The 15,000-nt window shown below is 42.6% G+C and overlaps 1 protein-coding gene across 4 annotated transcripts in view; it reads left to right on the top strand.

Moving 5' to 3' along the window:
• Positions 1 to 15,000, top strand: part of plxdc1 (plexin domain containing 1) — a 61,170-nt gene that overhangs the window by 14,953 nt on the left and 31,217 nt on the right. For all 4 annotated transcript variants that reach the window (XM_042081898.1, XM_042081900.1, XM_042081899.1 and 1 more), the window contains exon 2: positions 9,910 to 10,070. In XM_042081898.1, the coding sequence (XP_041937832.1) occupies positions 9,910 to 10,070 (161 nt within the window). The remainder of the gene's footprint in view (positions 1 to 9,909; positions 10,071 to 15,000) is intronic.

Raw genomic sequence — 15,000 nt, 5'->3', positions numbered from 1 at the left:
CTCTTCACCCTATCTTCCTCTCTCTCTCTCTCTCTCTCTTTCTCTTCACCTCATCCTCTCTCTCTCTCTTTCTCTTCACCCCATCCTCCTCTCTTCCTCTCTCTCTCCCTCCCTCTTTCTCTCACCCCATCCTTTTCTCCTCCTCTGATTTCATCCTCCTCTCCTTACCCTCCTACCTGCGTTCTATCCTCCTCTACCTCCCTCATGTTTTCTGTGTTCTCTGTTCAATATATGGAGTCCTGCTTGAATGGCCCACTTAATCCATTCGGATTTCACAGCAGCAGAAATAGCTCAGCTTTTCTGGCAGACAAAATAAAAAAACAAGACCTTTTTAATAGGACTCTTACTGAAATTCTCTATCACTCATTCTTGTTACTCTCTCTCTCTCCCATTCTGTCTCTCTCTCTCTCTCTCTCTCTCTCTCTCTCTCCCATTCTGTCTCTCTCTCCCTCTCTCTGTCTCTCTCTCTATGGAGGTCAATTTCCCTCTCACTCTCACAGACATAATATGTATATTAGGTAACACTTTATAATAACTACACACAATTCATCATTTATATCAGCCTTTGTTACTTATTAGTTAATGGTTTCTTAATCATTAGTAATTTCTTGTTTATACATAATTTATCATCAGTAAAGCATTTGTTCACACAATTATAAATGGTTTATAAGCCTATCCAAAAAATATGTTTGTAAGTACATCATTTATACTTAATAAGTAATGAAACAACCACTTAAAATGAAATCATTTTCTTATTATAAACCAGTTGCAAACTATTACAAAATGCTTTGTTCATCATTTGTAAAGCATTGTTCCTATGTTAATTCTTATAAATAAAGTATTTGTACACACAGTTATAAATGGTTTGTTCATAGTAAATAAGCCTATATCTAAAATATGTTTATGAATTATTGTTAATACTTAATAAATGTTGCAATAATATTTTGTTGATTAAGTAATATTTCCATTATTTAACAGTTGTTACATACACATGCACTAATGATTAGTTAGGTGATGATTAGTTAGGTGAGGATACATATTTTATGAACCACTTCCTAATACTATAATTCATGATTAACTCAGGAGTTACAAGTGGTTAGTTAATGATATTTTGTGAGCTTATCTAAAGTGAGGACTTTCTATGCCTTGCAACACATTTTCAAATGAGTTGTAAAGATTACATTCACATTCATTCAGCAGACAAGCGATGTACACATGTCAATTAAATTGAAGGCCATTGACATAACAGTGAAAGCCAGGAATCAAACCCCCAACTTCTCAGGCTACTGCATGCTAGACCTGCTCCTTATCCACTACACTACCTTGGCCCAGATAGAAACCCCTACAACTATGCAAGAGTTTCTGTTTTCTTCTACTAAACACTGTTATTAAACATCTGTAAACTATTATTAAATGCTGTATTCTTAATTTGCAAAGCATTATTCCTACATTAATTCTCATTTGTAAATCATGTTTACACACAGTTAAAAATGGTTTGCTCATAGTAAACATTATCTATATTATATTTTTGAATTCAAACCCCGGCGTCCACCTTGCCCTTTAATTTCATTGACATGTGTAAGTCGCTTTGGGTGAAAGTGTCGGCTAAATTAATAAATCCAAGTGTAAACAAGTGTAAACTCATTTGTAAATGTGTTGCAAGGCATAAAACGTCCTCACTTTAGATGAGCTCACAAAATATCATTAACTAACCACTTGTAACTCCTGAGTTAATTATGAATTATAGTATTAGGAAGTGGTTTATAAAATATGTATCCTCACCTTAACTCATCATTAGTGCATGTGTATGTAACAACTGTTAAATAATGGAAATATTACTTAATCAAAAATATATTATTGCATCATTTATTAAGTATTAACAATAATGTATAAACATATTTTACCCTGGGGATCAATAAAGTATCTATCTATCTATCTATCTATATTTCAGATATAGGCTTATTTACTATGAACAAACTATTTATAACTGTGTGAACAAATGCTTTACTGATGATAAATTAGAAATTACTAATGATGAACAAACCATTAACTAATAAGTAACAAAGGCTTAATAAATGATGAATTGTGTGTAGTTATTATAAAGTGTTACCGTATATTATATGTATTATACAGATTCACACCCAAATCCATACACTCACACCTCATTCACACACACACACACACACACAACACACACACACACACACACACACACACACACACACACACATACATACATACAAACACACACACACACACACACACACACACACATACACACACACACACACACACACACACATACATACAAATATACACACACACACACACACACACACACACACACAGACACACACACTTATCTAACACACTCTCATCCTCAATTCTTACTCTTACCCTGCCACTCTCACAACCTCTCTCTCTTTTCATTTAATTTTTTTCTCTCCTTCATACCATCTTTCATCTTTTACTCCATCTATTTTAGTCTCTCTCTCTCTCTCTCTCTCTCTCTCTCTCTCTCTCTCTCTCTCGTTTGGTTGAGATCTGCCCGTGCTGTTCTCTGTTGTGAATGCCTACGTCTTACAGAGTTCTTTTCACTTCTCGGAGGAGAAAGTGGGTGTCAACCTTTGATCTCAAGCCCTCTGGAGTCGATTTATGGAAAGATTACCTGCAGGTCTCCGAGTATACAGAGGGTGCTATTCTGCTGAGAGAGATACAAGAGGAGGAGAAAGAGAGAGGGGGGGGAGAGAGGGAGAGAGAGCGAGAGAGACAGAGTGACCGGGAGAGGGAGGGAGAGAGGGAAGGAGGAGAGAGAGACAGAGAGAGGAAAGGAAAGCGGGGGAAGAGGAATGCAAGGTGGAATGAACGAGGGATGAAGAGGAGAGAGAGACATGGGGTAGTAAGAGAGCAGAAGAAGGGATGAGGTGAAAAAAGTGAGAGATGAGTGAAATGAGAGAAAGATCTAAAAGGGAGAGAGAGAAAGAGAGGGAGGGAGGGAGAGAGAGAGAGAGAGAGAAAGAGAGGGAGAGAGGGGGAAAGAGAGTGGACCTGGTAGACTACTTTCCATGACCCAAATCCGACACGACAGAACAACATTGCCACGGCTTAAAAATATCAAAGGGAATGGGTTGATTCATTGATACTGTTTCTGTCTCTACCTGAACCCTTCCTGGAGCTTCCTGTCTCTGCTTATGCTCTCTTAACAAGCATTTGTATGCCAGCACCTGTTAAGGTGTGGATTATGCATTCAGTAAATGTCATGTGTGTGTGTGTGTGTGTGTGTGTGTGTGTGTGTGTGTGTGTGTGTGTGTGTGTGTGTGTGTGTGGAGGGAACCTTTTTGTGAATACCATTCTTTCTTTCCCAAACTTTGAACTGAACGAATAATTTAATTATAGATTTTATGTTTTAATCCTTCACCTACTTTTCATGACATGTAACACAAACCTCTCCCATGGCCATGTTAAATATGCATAACGGTAATAAATAAGTTAAATTGAGACGAATTCCTTGAGATTTGATGACATGTTCGAGATCCACCAAATGTTTGGACAGGAAACGGTGGTTTCTGTGGCTGAACAGCGAAAACCCACATCTTTTTTTTCCTCTCTGACCGATGTTATTTTGAACCTCGAAAGAGGCTGTCAGTTTTCCCCCTATCTGTTGACTGCGAGAACACATGGCATTCGAAAGGCTCTTACTACAGGAATCTCAAGCGACCGTCGTAAAAAGAAATATGTGTTTAATAGGCTGCAGTGAACGGAGAGCAGGCCACACATGGCACGTTCAAAAACACCAGTGCTGTTTTCAGACAGAGATCACGGCTGACATGAAACTAACGCACTGTTTATTTACATTCTTGTTCAGCTCCATGTTAGCAATTAGCCTGTTTATTTCCCCAGTGTTTTGCTCGCTATGATTTCCTCTCACCTTTTCATCTCTCTACTTTTGTTTTGGTTGGAGAGATTTCTCTGCAGCTGCCTGTGACTTGCTGGAGTCTGAAGTCGGTTGATTAGAATGCCACGCACGGAAACTCGGATCGAAACCGAGACACGAGACATCGGTCGTCGAGCCTTTACGTTACTACCTTTAATTGTTTCAGAAAGTGCTGGTCGGTTCAGCCCTGCTTCTCGGCAACATCGGCAATGGCCCGTGGGATTTCGGGCGCGAAGGCTTATGTCTCGCTCGCAGGCTAGAAAAACAACGGCATCACACTTGTCAAAGGCCAAACCCATTACAGTTTAGCACAATTAATCAGACAAAAGTACAAAGGCCAAACCCATTACAGTTTAGCACAATTAATCAGACAAAAGTATGGGGAGGATTTTACTCATACTGGCTTAGAGATAATAAAAGCCACTCGTGGTTGCCAAATAAAAAGTATTTGTGTATTGTGTGTGTTTTCTGTCTTATGAGCCAGTGTGTGTGTGTGTGTGTGTGTGTGTGTGTGTGTGTGTGTATTTTAGACGTAGACGGAACATATCCAAAACAGTCTACACACAGACTAATGGCAAAACATTTGGCAAAACATTTCTGATACCCAATAACAGGAACTGTATATTATGTGAGCAGCACACCATTTCCAAATATCCATTAGGGCCTGCGTGCTTACACAGCACCCCGCAAGGCACTTCTTGAGAGAGAGAGAGAGAGAGCTGTTTCTGATTGTGCAGAGGAATGGGGGTCCGTTTGTAAGCTTGAGTACGGCGAAAAGCACAAACGGCTTCTGGGGTCCAGCACAGGGGAGTCCAGTGCTGTGCAGAAGAGAAGGGCTTTCTAGCAAATACTTTTTCTATTGCTCCGGAGAGGTGCTTGGCTCTGATGCACATTACCTTAGGGCACTGGGACTGCGTGTGTGTGTGTGTGTGTGTGTGTGTGTGTGTATGTGTGTCTATTGCTCCGGAGAGGCGCTTGGCTTTGATGCACATTACCTTAGGGCACCTTAGGACTGCGTGTGTGTGTGTGTGTGTATGTCTGTTTGTGTGTGTGTGTGTGTCTATTGCTTCGGAGCGGCGTTTGGCTCTGATGCACATTACCTTAGGGCACTGGGACTGCGTGTGTGTGTGTGTGTGTGTGTGTGTGTGTGTGTGTGTGTGTGTGTCTGTTTGTGTGTGTGTGTGTGTGTGTGTGTGTGTGTGTGGTGTGTGTCTATTGCTTCGGAGCGGCGCTTGGCTCTGACGTACATTACCTCAGGGCACTGGAGCTGTGGGATGCGATTTGAACTCCTTCGATAAACATGGCTCAAACTGCCAGCACTTTGAATATGTGCAAGCTGGATGGTGTCTCTGTGTGTGTGTGTGTGTGTGTGTGTATCAGTGAGCACTAAAATATTCATTTGATATTTGTGCACGTGTGTGTGTGTGTGTGTGCTGCACAGACACCTGTATGGGAACGCTGAACTCTTTACCCTTATTCTGCCTCATGTGCTGGAGCTGTGTTATGAGTATCTGGGAAGGCGAGGAGAGACGTGGGGAAACAATACGATACGATCCGCTCCCAGTGTCCAGTGCGGTCCCTCAGGTTCCCCCTCGCCTCTCCGTGGGAAACCAGATAATCCTCATCGGCCGCTGGTCTGTAAAACCAGGGTCCAACTGCTTGTTTTGGCCCCCTACTCTGTCCAGCGAGAGCCCTGTGCATCTCCTCCAACGTTGAGTCGTCCAGTCGTATCGGTGCTTGGAACGTGATGCTGAGTGAATCTACATGAGTGATGATGTAGATTGTTGGTCTCAAGCTGGTGATAGTCTAGACCATGGGTTCCCAAACTCCATCAATGTGGGCCTCCCCTCTGAAAACAGTGACACCTCCGCGCCCCCCCCACATCATTTTCAAATAATGATATTCACTTCAGTTAAGCCACTTAAATTGGTGCTATACTATGCTATGCAATGCAATGAGTTTTCATCATATTTTCGACGTTTGGCTTTGTTGCCCATATCAGGCTCGGGCTGTGACAAATCTGTCCATTTTAAGTTAGCTATCGGAACGTCACATATTACCGTCACGTATGTCCAACCTCTTACTTGTATCTGTCACTTAATATTCATTTCTATACAAACCAAGGCGGCGTTCCTAAAGAAACGCAAGCACCCACACCATAAGTTTATCTAAATTAGCTATATACCAAAAAATACATTTTACCGTGACTCGAAGAGCTGTAAACAGTGCTGTAAGGCTGCGTGTACAAATCCCCTCCCCCCAGGGGAGGCGCGCCTCACAGTTTGGGAACCTCTGGTCTAGACGGCGAGGGGTGGGTCGCAAAATGATTTCCATAAATCAAATAAATTTGGAAAAAATAAAATTCAGAAAAATTATGACTGGATAAGATCACCATTCACTGTAACCACCGCAAGTCATCTGTCAGCCAGCATGGAGGACGCACTGGTTGAGCTGTCATGTGACCGCACTTTAAAGACAGATTTTAATTCCAAGACGCTTGCTGAGTTCTGGATTTCAGTCGAGAGGGAATATCCACAGCTATCCAAGGCCGCGATGGACGTAGCTACTGACACCGTTTGGCTCCACATGCCTGTGCTAAAGACTTTCTCTGCACTGACATATATTAAAAACAAATACAGAGTGTGTCTAAATGTGGAGGATGATCTCCGTGTGGCCGTCTCCACAATTAAACCAAGAATGGACTTGCTGTGTTCCATCCATCTCATTAGATGAGATTAACGCTGAAACATAGTTGCTAAAATGTAAATTTGCGCAGCAACAATATATGTTTACAACAGTTTGTGGATATTACCCTGACTCAGATATTCTTCTGTTAAAGCAACACCAAAGAGTTTTTTGTACATTAAAATATTGTTTCCAAAATCATCAACTCGTAACAGGGTGAACGGCACTGCATTCTCTTCGCGACTCTCTATCGGCTATAACCGCACTATGCAAGTTTGCCAGATCGGGTAGCGGATCTGTAGTTCGATGGAATGAGACATAAGAAACTACAAATTTGATTTGCTTCTCGCAATACATCATACTTTCATAAAATCATGCAACGTACTCTACCTTGTCTGTAGACATTATTTCCAAAGCCAGTGCTGGATAAACAAATAGCATGCGTGCGACAGGAAAAGTGCTTTGGTGTTGCTTTAAAATGGAAATTAAAGTAATGTTTCAAAGTTGCACTCATGTTACATGGATATTATTTTTTGACTAAGGTATTCTGCTTTTATCATATAGTTAAGTTCTATATGTAAAATCATAACAGGCTGCTCTGTTCTTTTGTGTTGTCGTTAAGCCCGTGTTTGGATAAGCCTAGTGCGTATGGCCGGTGCGCACATTTTATTTTATTTTTTGAGTCACATCCAGGGATAGTGGGGGTCGCCAGTCTCTGGCACGGTTATTTTGGGGGTCGCGGGTTGAAAAGTTTGGGAACCCCTGGTCTAGACCATTAAATACTTTAAAGAAAGATTATGAAAGGATATGTGCTCATTCATATAATAATAAGTATTTATAGCCCATTATATAGCATTTGTGATGTGTTCCAAACAGAAAAACGTATAACCGGGGACACATTATACAAACAAATGATACACGCATTCTTTTGCAGGAGAATATTATCAACCGTTATTTACTTCATCCAAAGGCTTAATTGTAAGCATAATTGTAAGGGTGTTTAACACCATCGATCGACAGTGAATGTTCTAGCTACACTTATTTCCACAGAGCAGTTATGGTTTTGTGTTCACTATTTTAGTACTCACACCCTATACGGAGCCTTGGAGGGGTTGCTCAATGGTGTTTTATGTCCCCAAAGTTGTCTTCCAGGCAGCACTGCCACCGTCGACTTAAAGGCACCTTATCCTAAACCTTCTTGGGGCATAAAACACCAAGAAACGTAGGGGTCATTGCAAGATGACGTGCACTAATTTTACTAAATTGTGCTCTCAATTTAGTAAATCGTGCGCACATTTTGCTAAATTGTGTGCACAATTTACTAAATTGTGTGCACATTTTACTAAATAGTGTGCTCGTTTTACTAAATTGTGCTCTCATTTTAATTTTTGTAAAGACAGTACAAGAGTTTCAACACAATAGCCAAATTTCACACACAAAATGGAAGAGGAGGGTATATTAAAATGTATTCTTAATTTGTTCTTGTCATAATAAGCTTACTGTATATTGTATGAGGCACAGATTTTCATTAGTGGTGATCTTATTGGTCACGGTGTGCAAGTTCCATTGCACAATGGCTTGTCAGGACGTGGGAAGGTTGGCTGAGAAAAGGTTGTTGTTGCTGGCAGCAGATCCCGCGTTCTTTTAACAAGTCCAGTCTGTTCCCAGTGAGATCAACCAGCACCAGCCTTTCCAACCAAGCTGGAACCAGTCGCACAGCTAGCATAGGCCATGTACTACTGCTGGTGTTGAGTTGGCAAAGTTTAAAGTGATAAATCCTTGCTTTCGAAATCTTATGCTTGGCTAAAAACTGCTCAAATCAGCTGTGTTTTCCTGTGTGTGTGTGTGTGTGTGTGTGTGTGTGTGTGTGTGTGTGTGTACTGACAGGGAGACAGAAAAATAGTCTGAACTATAGTCAAAAATAGTCAGAGTCTGGAACTCCAGGAACATCATGTAGGCCTCCTCCCACTTGAAGCTGTCAGACTTGACCACTAGTTTCCCAAATTGTCCACCCCAGGCCTCCTCCACCCTATTCCCCCGGTCCTCTGGCCTGCTCTGCCCAGCCGCCTGCCTGCATGCCTGCCTGGCCCCCTGCCTGTGTGTGAGGGCGGGAGGGAGGAAGTCAGTGCTGGTTCTCGGTGATCCGTGGCATCCTGATTGGCTGGTTCTGCTGGGCTTGGTACCTCTGTAGCCAGGGGGATGTGTGCCCTCTGGCTGACGACTCCTTTGCCGGTTCATGGTTTCTCTTCTGCGGAATGATAAGTCTCTCTCTCTCCCTCTCTTTTCTTTTCTCTCTCTCTCCCCTTTTCTCTCTCTCTCTCCCCTTTTCTCTCTCTCTCCCTCTCTTTACTTTTCTCTCTCTCTCTCTTTCCTTTTCTCTCTCTCTCTCTCTCCCCCTCTCTTGTGCTTTTACTCTTTTTTCTCTTTCACTCTCTCCATGTTTGTTTCTTTTCCTCCCTTTTTCTTTCCCTCTCCTTGTCTCTCTTCTGCTCCCCTCTTTCTCTCCTCTTCTCTTTGTCCTTTCTTTCTTTCATTCTTTCTTTGTCTGTCCACTCTCCTCCGCTCCACCCCGGACTGAAAACCCATCATGTGAGAGAGTGAGTGCGTCTTGGCTGGACGCTCCCCTCACTTCCCCTCACAAACCCAGTCAGACTCAAGGCCAAGCCGAGGTGCTTCAGTGGAATGGCATGAGGGAATAGATTGCGTGGTGGTGGTGACACAGTGTGCCAAAGGACACTACAAGGGCAGTTAGGCTTGATTATGTGTGTGTATTTGTGTGTGTGTTTGTGTGTGTGGATAGATATGTGTGGGTTTTTGTGAGTGCCTACATCTGTGTGAGGGTGTTTGGGTCTTTCTCTCTGTGTGTGTGTGTGTGTGTGTGTGTGTGTTGTGTGTTGTGTGTGTGTGTGTGTGTGTGTGTGTGTGTGTGTGTGTGTGTGTGTGTGTGCATGTGTTGTGTGCGTGCCTTGGTGTGCTGTTTATATTTGTGCCTTTCTGTTTATGTCTGTCTCTATTTGTTTCTCTGTGTGAGAGAAAGTGTTTGTGTGTGTGTGTTTGTGTGTGTGTGTGTGTGTGTGTGTGTGTGTGTGTGTGTGTGTGTGTGTGTGTGCGTGCGTGCATGTGTGTGACTACTTCTCTCCTCCTTGCGTATTCTCCACCAGCCTCGGCTCAGCAGCAAGGCCATCATGTCTGTGTCTGTGTCTGTGACTGCGTCCCCTCCCATCCCTGGCTAAAATTACATTTCTCCGCGTCTCTAAATTGCATTTCCTCTCCCTTCCCTCGGCGGTCAGGCACGCCGCATGGCGGGGGGTCGCTGAGATCGGACCGGGCCCTGGAGGTGCCCAGGGGCCGCAGGGAGCGGCGGGAGAGCCTCAACCGGGCCGGGGCGGACCACATGGGCGGCGGAGGCCTGGCCATCGACACGCTGCCCGACAACCTGACCCGCGTGGTGGTGAGTACTAGTGACGGTGGCGGAAGGGGTGAAAAGAGAGGGAGGAAGGGAGGGAGGGACAGAGAAAGAGGAGAGGAAGAAAGAGAGATAAGAAGAAAAGTGAAAATGTAGGGGAGAAAGGGAAAGAGGAAGGGATGAAAGAGATAGAGGAAGAAAAAAATTAGAATGTGCCCGTTTTTGTGGTACATTTTGCACTAGTGTTATTAATCTAAAATGAAGATGTAGTTGGTGTTGTTTTTAGGAAAGAGATTTGCCTAGTACTTTCTCAGTAAGGTCACGTTCTAAGTTCCGCAACAATTGAAGGTTCTAAAATTCTATGTTGAATTCAATGAACCCAGATATTCTTTAGAACGTTCATTTCCAGTGTGATGGTACTCCTTTAAGGGTTAATGGACAGCCCGTCTTATTTTATGACGTCTTATCAAGACAAATTTGCTTGTTTTAAGTACAAGGATGCTTAGATTTGTAATAATTTGTCTTATTTTTGGAGGGCCACTTTTGCAGTGTAGTGACGGTGATGGAGGAATGGGAGAGGGAAGAAGGGAGGAATGGAGGAAGATGGAGGGAAAGAGTGAAGGATGAAAAAGAGATAGGAAGAAAAATTAAAGTGTAGGTGGGAGAGGGATAGTGGAAGAGAGGAAGGAAGGTCATGGTGAATAGAGGAGGGAGAGAAAGAGTGTGGGATAGAGAGACAGAGAGGAAAGAGGGAGAGAATTAGAGGGGAATAGAGATTGGTGTTGGTGGAGGGGATGGAGAGGGTGAGACAGGAGGGGTGTGTTAACTCATTGAATGCCAAGCTGTTTTCGGGAGCTTTGTCCTTGAGTGCCAGCAATCTAGACCATTGTTGATGATTTTTGTACAGCCACAGCATATTCTGTGTTATAGCTATGAACACATACAATAGCTTGATTAAAAGGTGAGACTTTAAGCTCTCGGTGGGTGCAAACCCTGTATTTCTACACGCCTCTGTTCCTGAGAAATCCCAAGCTAAACAGTGGCTAGTTTTCATCAAAATCGCTGTTTTTTTCTAGAAATGGAGATATAACGTCTTTCATGAAATATGAAGTGTTGCCTGTTACTTACTTGTGTAAACTTTCCGGGAAGTGATCAGCGAGACCTGGCGAGACTGCCACCTAGTGATAGACCCACGAAAATGGCCTGGTTTTGACCTGACGTGCATGCGTCACTGATTCGACCCAAAGCGGCAACCGAGTTATGATAAAATGTCCAGATAAAATGTCCAGATTGTGCGTTTTCATGAGTTTTCGATCGCCATATATTTCATTTCCATTCATCTCAGAGTTCCCAAAATCACATATAAGGTGTGTTAGAGTGTCTAGTTTCGTAATTAAAAAAAAAAGCTAAAAATGTAATATTACGTTTTTGGCACTCAACGCATGGCACTCAATGAGTTACAGAGAAAGAAGTCAAGAGACCATGAAAGATAGAGTAAGAGGAAAACACAGTGTGTAAGTAAGTTTGCAAGCTTTATGTCCATTATTAATATAATTATATGATTAGTGCTTTTCACAAATTGCTTTACAAGAGCTTGTAGATACACTGCAAATACAAAGCAAACAAAAGTACACAGTGCATTCCTAATATGCAGACCTGGTGCACACAGGTTACCCACACACCTGTCTGAACAGATATACAGCTTAATTGCCCTCTAAAGGAATCAGCAGAATCAGCAAAACCTAAAAGGTGCGGGCAGAACATTCCTTCCTCTAGTTGCCACAGCCTGGAGAGTGTGATCAGGATGGGTCATTAGGCAAGTGTGTGGGCCTGACAGTAAAGGTATTTGACCTGAGGGAGCGTGTTGATGAGTAAGGGGGAAATAGATCAGCCATATAAGTAAAGGATAACGGTTGCTGAAGTGTCCCGATATACAGAATTAATAGACAAAGTAGAGGCTAAGAAACCCCTCGACCCCAGAGTATACCGAGACACCTCGAAGGCTGTTATCCCGCTTATTCCACGGTTACAAGTACATGTATAGGCTATAGTTATGCATTGACAGCACACAAAGGAAATATGCAGTTCACTTTAAAAAGAAGCCGACTTGTTCAGTTTGTTGTACTATTTTCTTTGGGGAACTAGATCAGCCACATACTGTACGCAGGAGCCTGACCTTGTAATGCTCTGAATGTAAGAGGGAGAACTGTGAAGAGGACTGAATCCAATATGCATTAAAGAGAGTCAGTGAAGAGAATAGGATAATGGGGTAACGTGAGACAGTCTATTTGACCTAGAAATTGTTTTGCGGCAGCATGAATTACCTGCAGATGATCATCAGGAGTCTGAACTGCCTGCAGACAGACAATCAAGGGCAGACTTACTAAGCAAGAATAGAACGGCACCACCGCAGTCAATACGAGGTGCCGAGGGAATGTATAAGTAAGTTAGTAACTAGTTGTATGTGGCACCAAAAGATATCAGCTTATTGTTTCTTTTACAGGAAAGAAACAAGATTTGGTCAGCTTCCCAACATGGGTGTTGATCTACATGAACTGATAAAAAAAAATCTAAATTAGGTTGGAGTGGGCAGTGATCATATGGGCAACATTTTCTGCAACATTTTCTGTTTTCTCAGCATCGAAATGCAAGACAGAAGACTGCTGTCCAGTCTCTGAGTGTGGGGGCCTAGATAACCTATAACCATCACCAGGCTTGAGGGGGAAATGTCTGCAAATATGGAATATTGCAACGAGTATGATTGATTCCAATGAGAATAGCAGGGGCCCCAGGGCTGAGCCTTGTGGGACCTCACTGGACAGTGGATTGGAATCACACACAAAGTTGGCATTAAAATATTAAGTTAATGTTAAGTTAAGACAAACCTGCTCACATATAGAGCATGTATGAATATATCTATATGAAAGAATGAATCATGAATATATGAATGTTTTAGATGATCTTCTTTAGGCGACATAATGGGCGAGTGGTGGCAAACTTCCCCTGGATCGATATCTGTACTGGGTCTTCCTCGTTGGTGGTTATGGCTGTGTGCTCGAAGCCACAGATGGCCTTTGTCGGCTAGCGGTGCTCCCCTTTGTCACCAATGAGAATAACAGGGGCCTCAGGACAGAGCCCTGTGGGACACCACAGGACAGTGGAGTGGAATCACACACAAAGTAGTGAAGACAGTGAAACTTCTGTCAGTGAGATAAGATGTACACCAGTCTATTGCACTGCCTGATATGCCTACCCAGTCATGTAGCCTCTTAATTAGGACATGTTGATTTATTTTGTAAAATGGAGGCTGAAGGATAAGGAGAGTGAAAGAAGAAATATGGGGGAATGGATAAATGAAAAGGGGAAAAGTATAGCAGAAATAGAGATTTGGCTTATGTCATAGGTCACAATGACGTCAAATAAAGAACACAATACAAAAAAATACACAAAAAAATAAAAGAGATGCATTGCAATAAAGGAGAACCTGACAAGTGGTATTGAAGAATTGAGCCACAGCAATAGCACATCTAAATGAAAAGAAACAACAGTACCGTCCCTGTCTCAGCACCTCAGGAAAGAGAGAAAATTAAATAAGGTGGAGGGGAAGGTAAAGAAAAGAAAAGGCTACAAAGAAATGAGATGGAGGTAGAGAAAGCCACATACGGCTTATAGCTTACAGAGAGACAAGGAGAGAAAACTACAGAGTAAAAGAGCGAGCTGTAGAATGATGTTCCAAAAAGATAGAAAATGAGAAAGGAAAAAGACAGGAGAGAGAGAGATAGAGAGATAGAGAGAGGGTGGGTGTCCTCCTCTGTGTGCGGCGTGTGAAGCCGTTCTGCTCCAGTGCCCTGTTTTGTGTAGTCACTGAGCCGTTAAAGCCTGCGTCTCTCATTACCCACCCCACAGCAGTGCCACATCAGGAACCTGTTTCCCAGGAAACAAGATCGGTCATTTAGCATCTAGTGAGGAGAGCAAGAGCCTCTACACTCCTGTGAAAAACACTAACAACACCACAGGTGATGGCCCAAATTGACAGGTGATGCAGATGCTGGAAACCCAACTGATTTGCTGGATGTGTGTGTACCCCTTGTCAACATGGATAGCGAGAGAGACTTGTATCCTCTGGGCTACGTAACATATAGTTTCATACAGCCACTATATGAAATATATGTAACATGTCATATATATATGTCATATAATAACCACTGAATCTATTGAATAACCTATAACCGTGCAAAAGTGTTATGGAATATTTCTGATAAGGGCCGTGTTTTGTTACTCAATGTTTCTCAATGTATTACAGTTACACTACAGTATACCACTTTTGTGCATTTATAGTGCGGTTACACTGTACTTTAGGCTTGCGGGGTTGTTTATTCAATAAGGAAAAAATTAAAGTGTGACCCAATTTTATAAATACAATATGACCCTGTGAGAAGAACTGTCCTCTGGGGGCATGACCAGACCTGGGGGGTGTATTCAGAGCTGAGAACTGAGCTATCGTTTTTCTTTTTTTTCTTTTTAATATTTTTTGAGCTTTTTATACCTTTAATCAGCATAACACATGACACGGGCGCTGCAACCAGCCACGTCACAGTGTCCCCTAGAGCTGAGCTATCTCGCGTATAGACATATATGGCCCTGTGTACTGCTGTCAGTACCGGCAGAGATCATCACGAATCATGGCAACAGATGGTGTTTAGTGACCCAAAACGAAAACAGCCCAACGCACAGTGAGGCAGCTGTGTTTTTAGTAGATAATTAGGATGTGAAGTAAAGCCTTATTAGCGAAGCGTACTGAGTACTCTGTGCAATAGAGTGCACTGTACAAAGTAGCACTCACAGGGCACATCTGTTCAGGTTAACAGTTGATACTAAACAACCGTTTATATTTCCATATGCACTTTTAAATTGTTATTATTATCCAGTCATTTTACTTGGCAGGATGAAATGAGGATTGCGGAAGCGTCTGAGG

Source organism: Alosa sapidissima, chromosome 24, assembly GCF_018492685.1.
Source record: "Alosa sapidissima isolate fAloSap1 chromosome 24, fAloSap1.pri, whole genome shotgun sequence".
Lineage (NCBI taxonomy): Eukaryota > Metazoa > Chordata > Actinopteri > Clupeiformes > Clupeidae > Alosa > Alosa sapidissima.
This window is presented reverse-complemented; position numbering and strand designations above follow the sequence as displayed.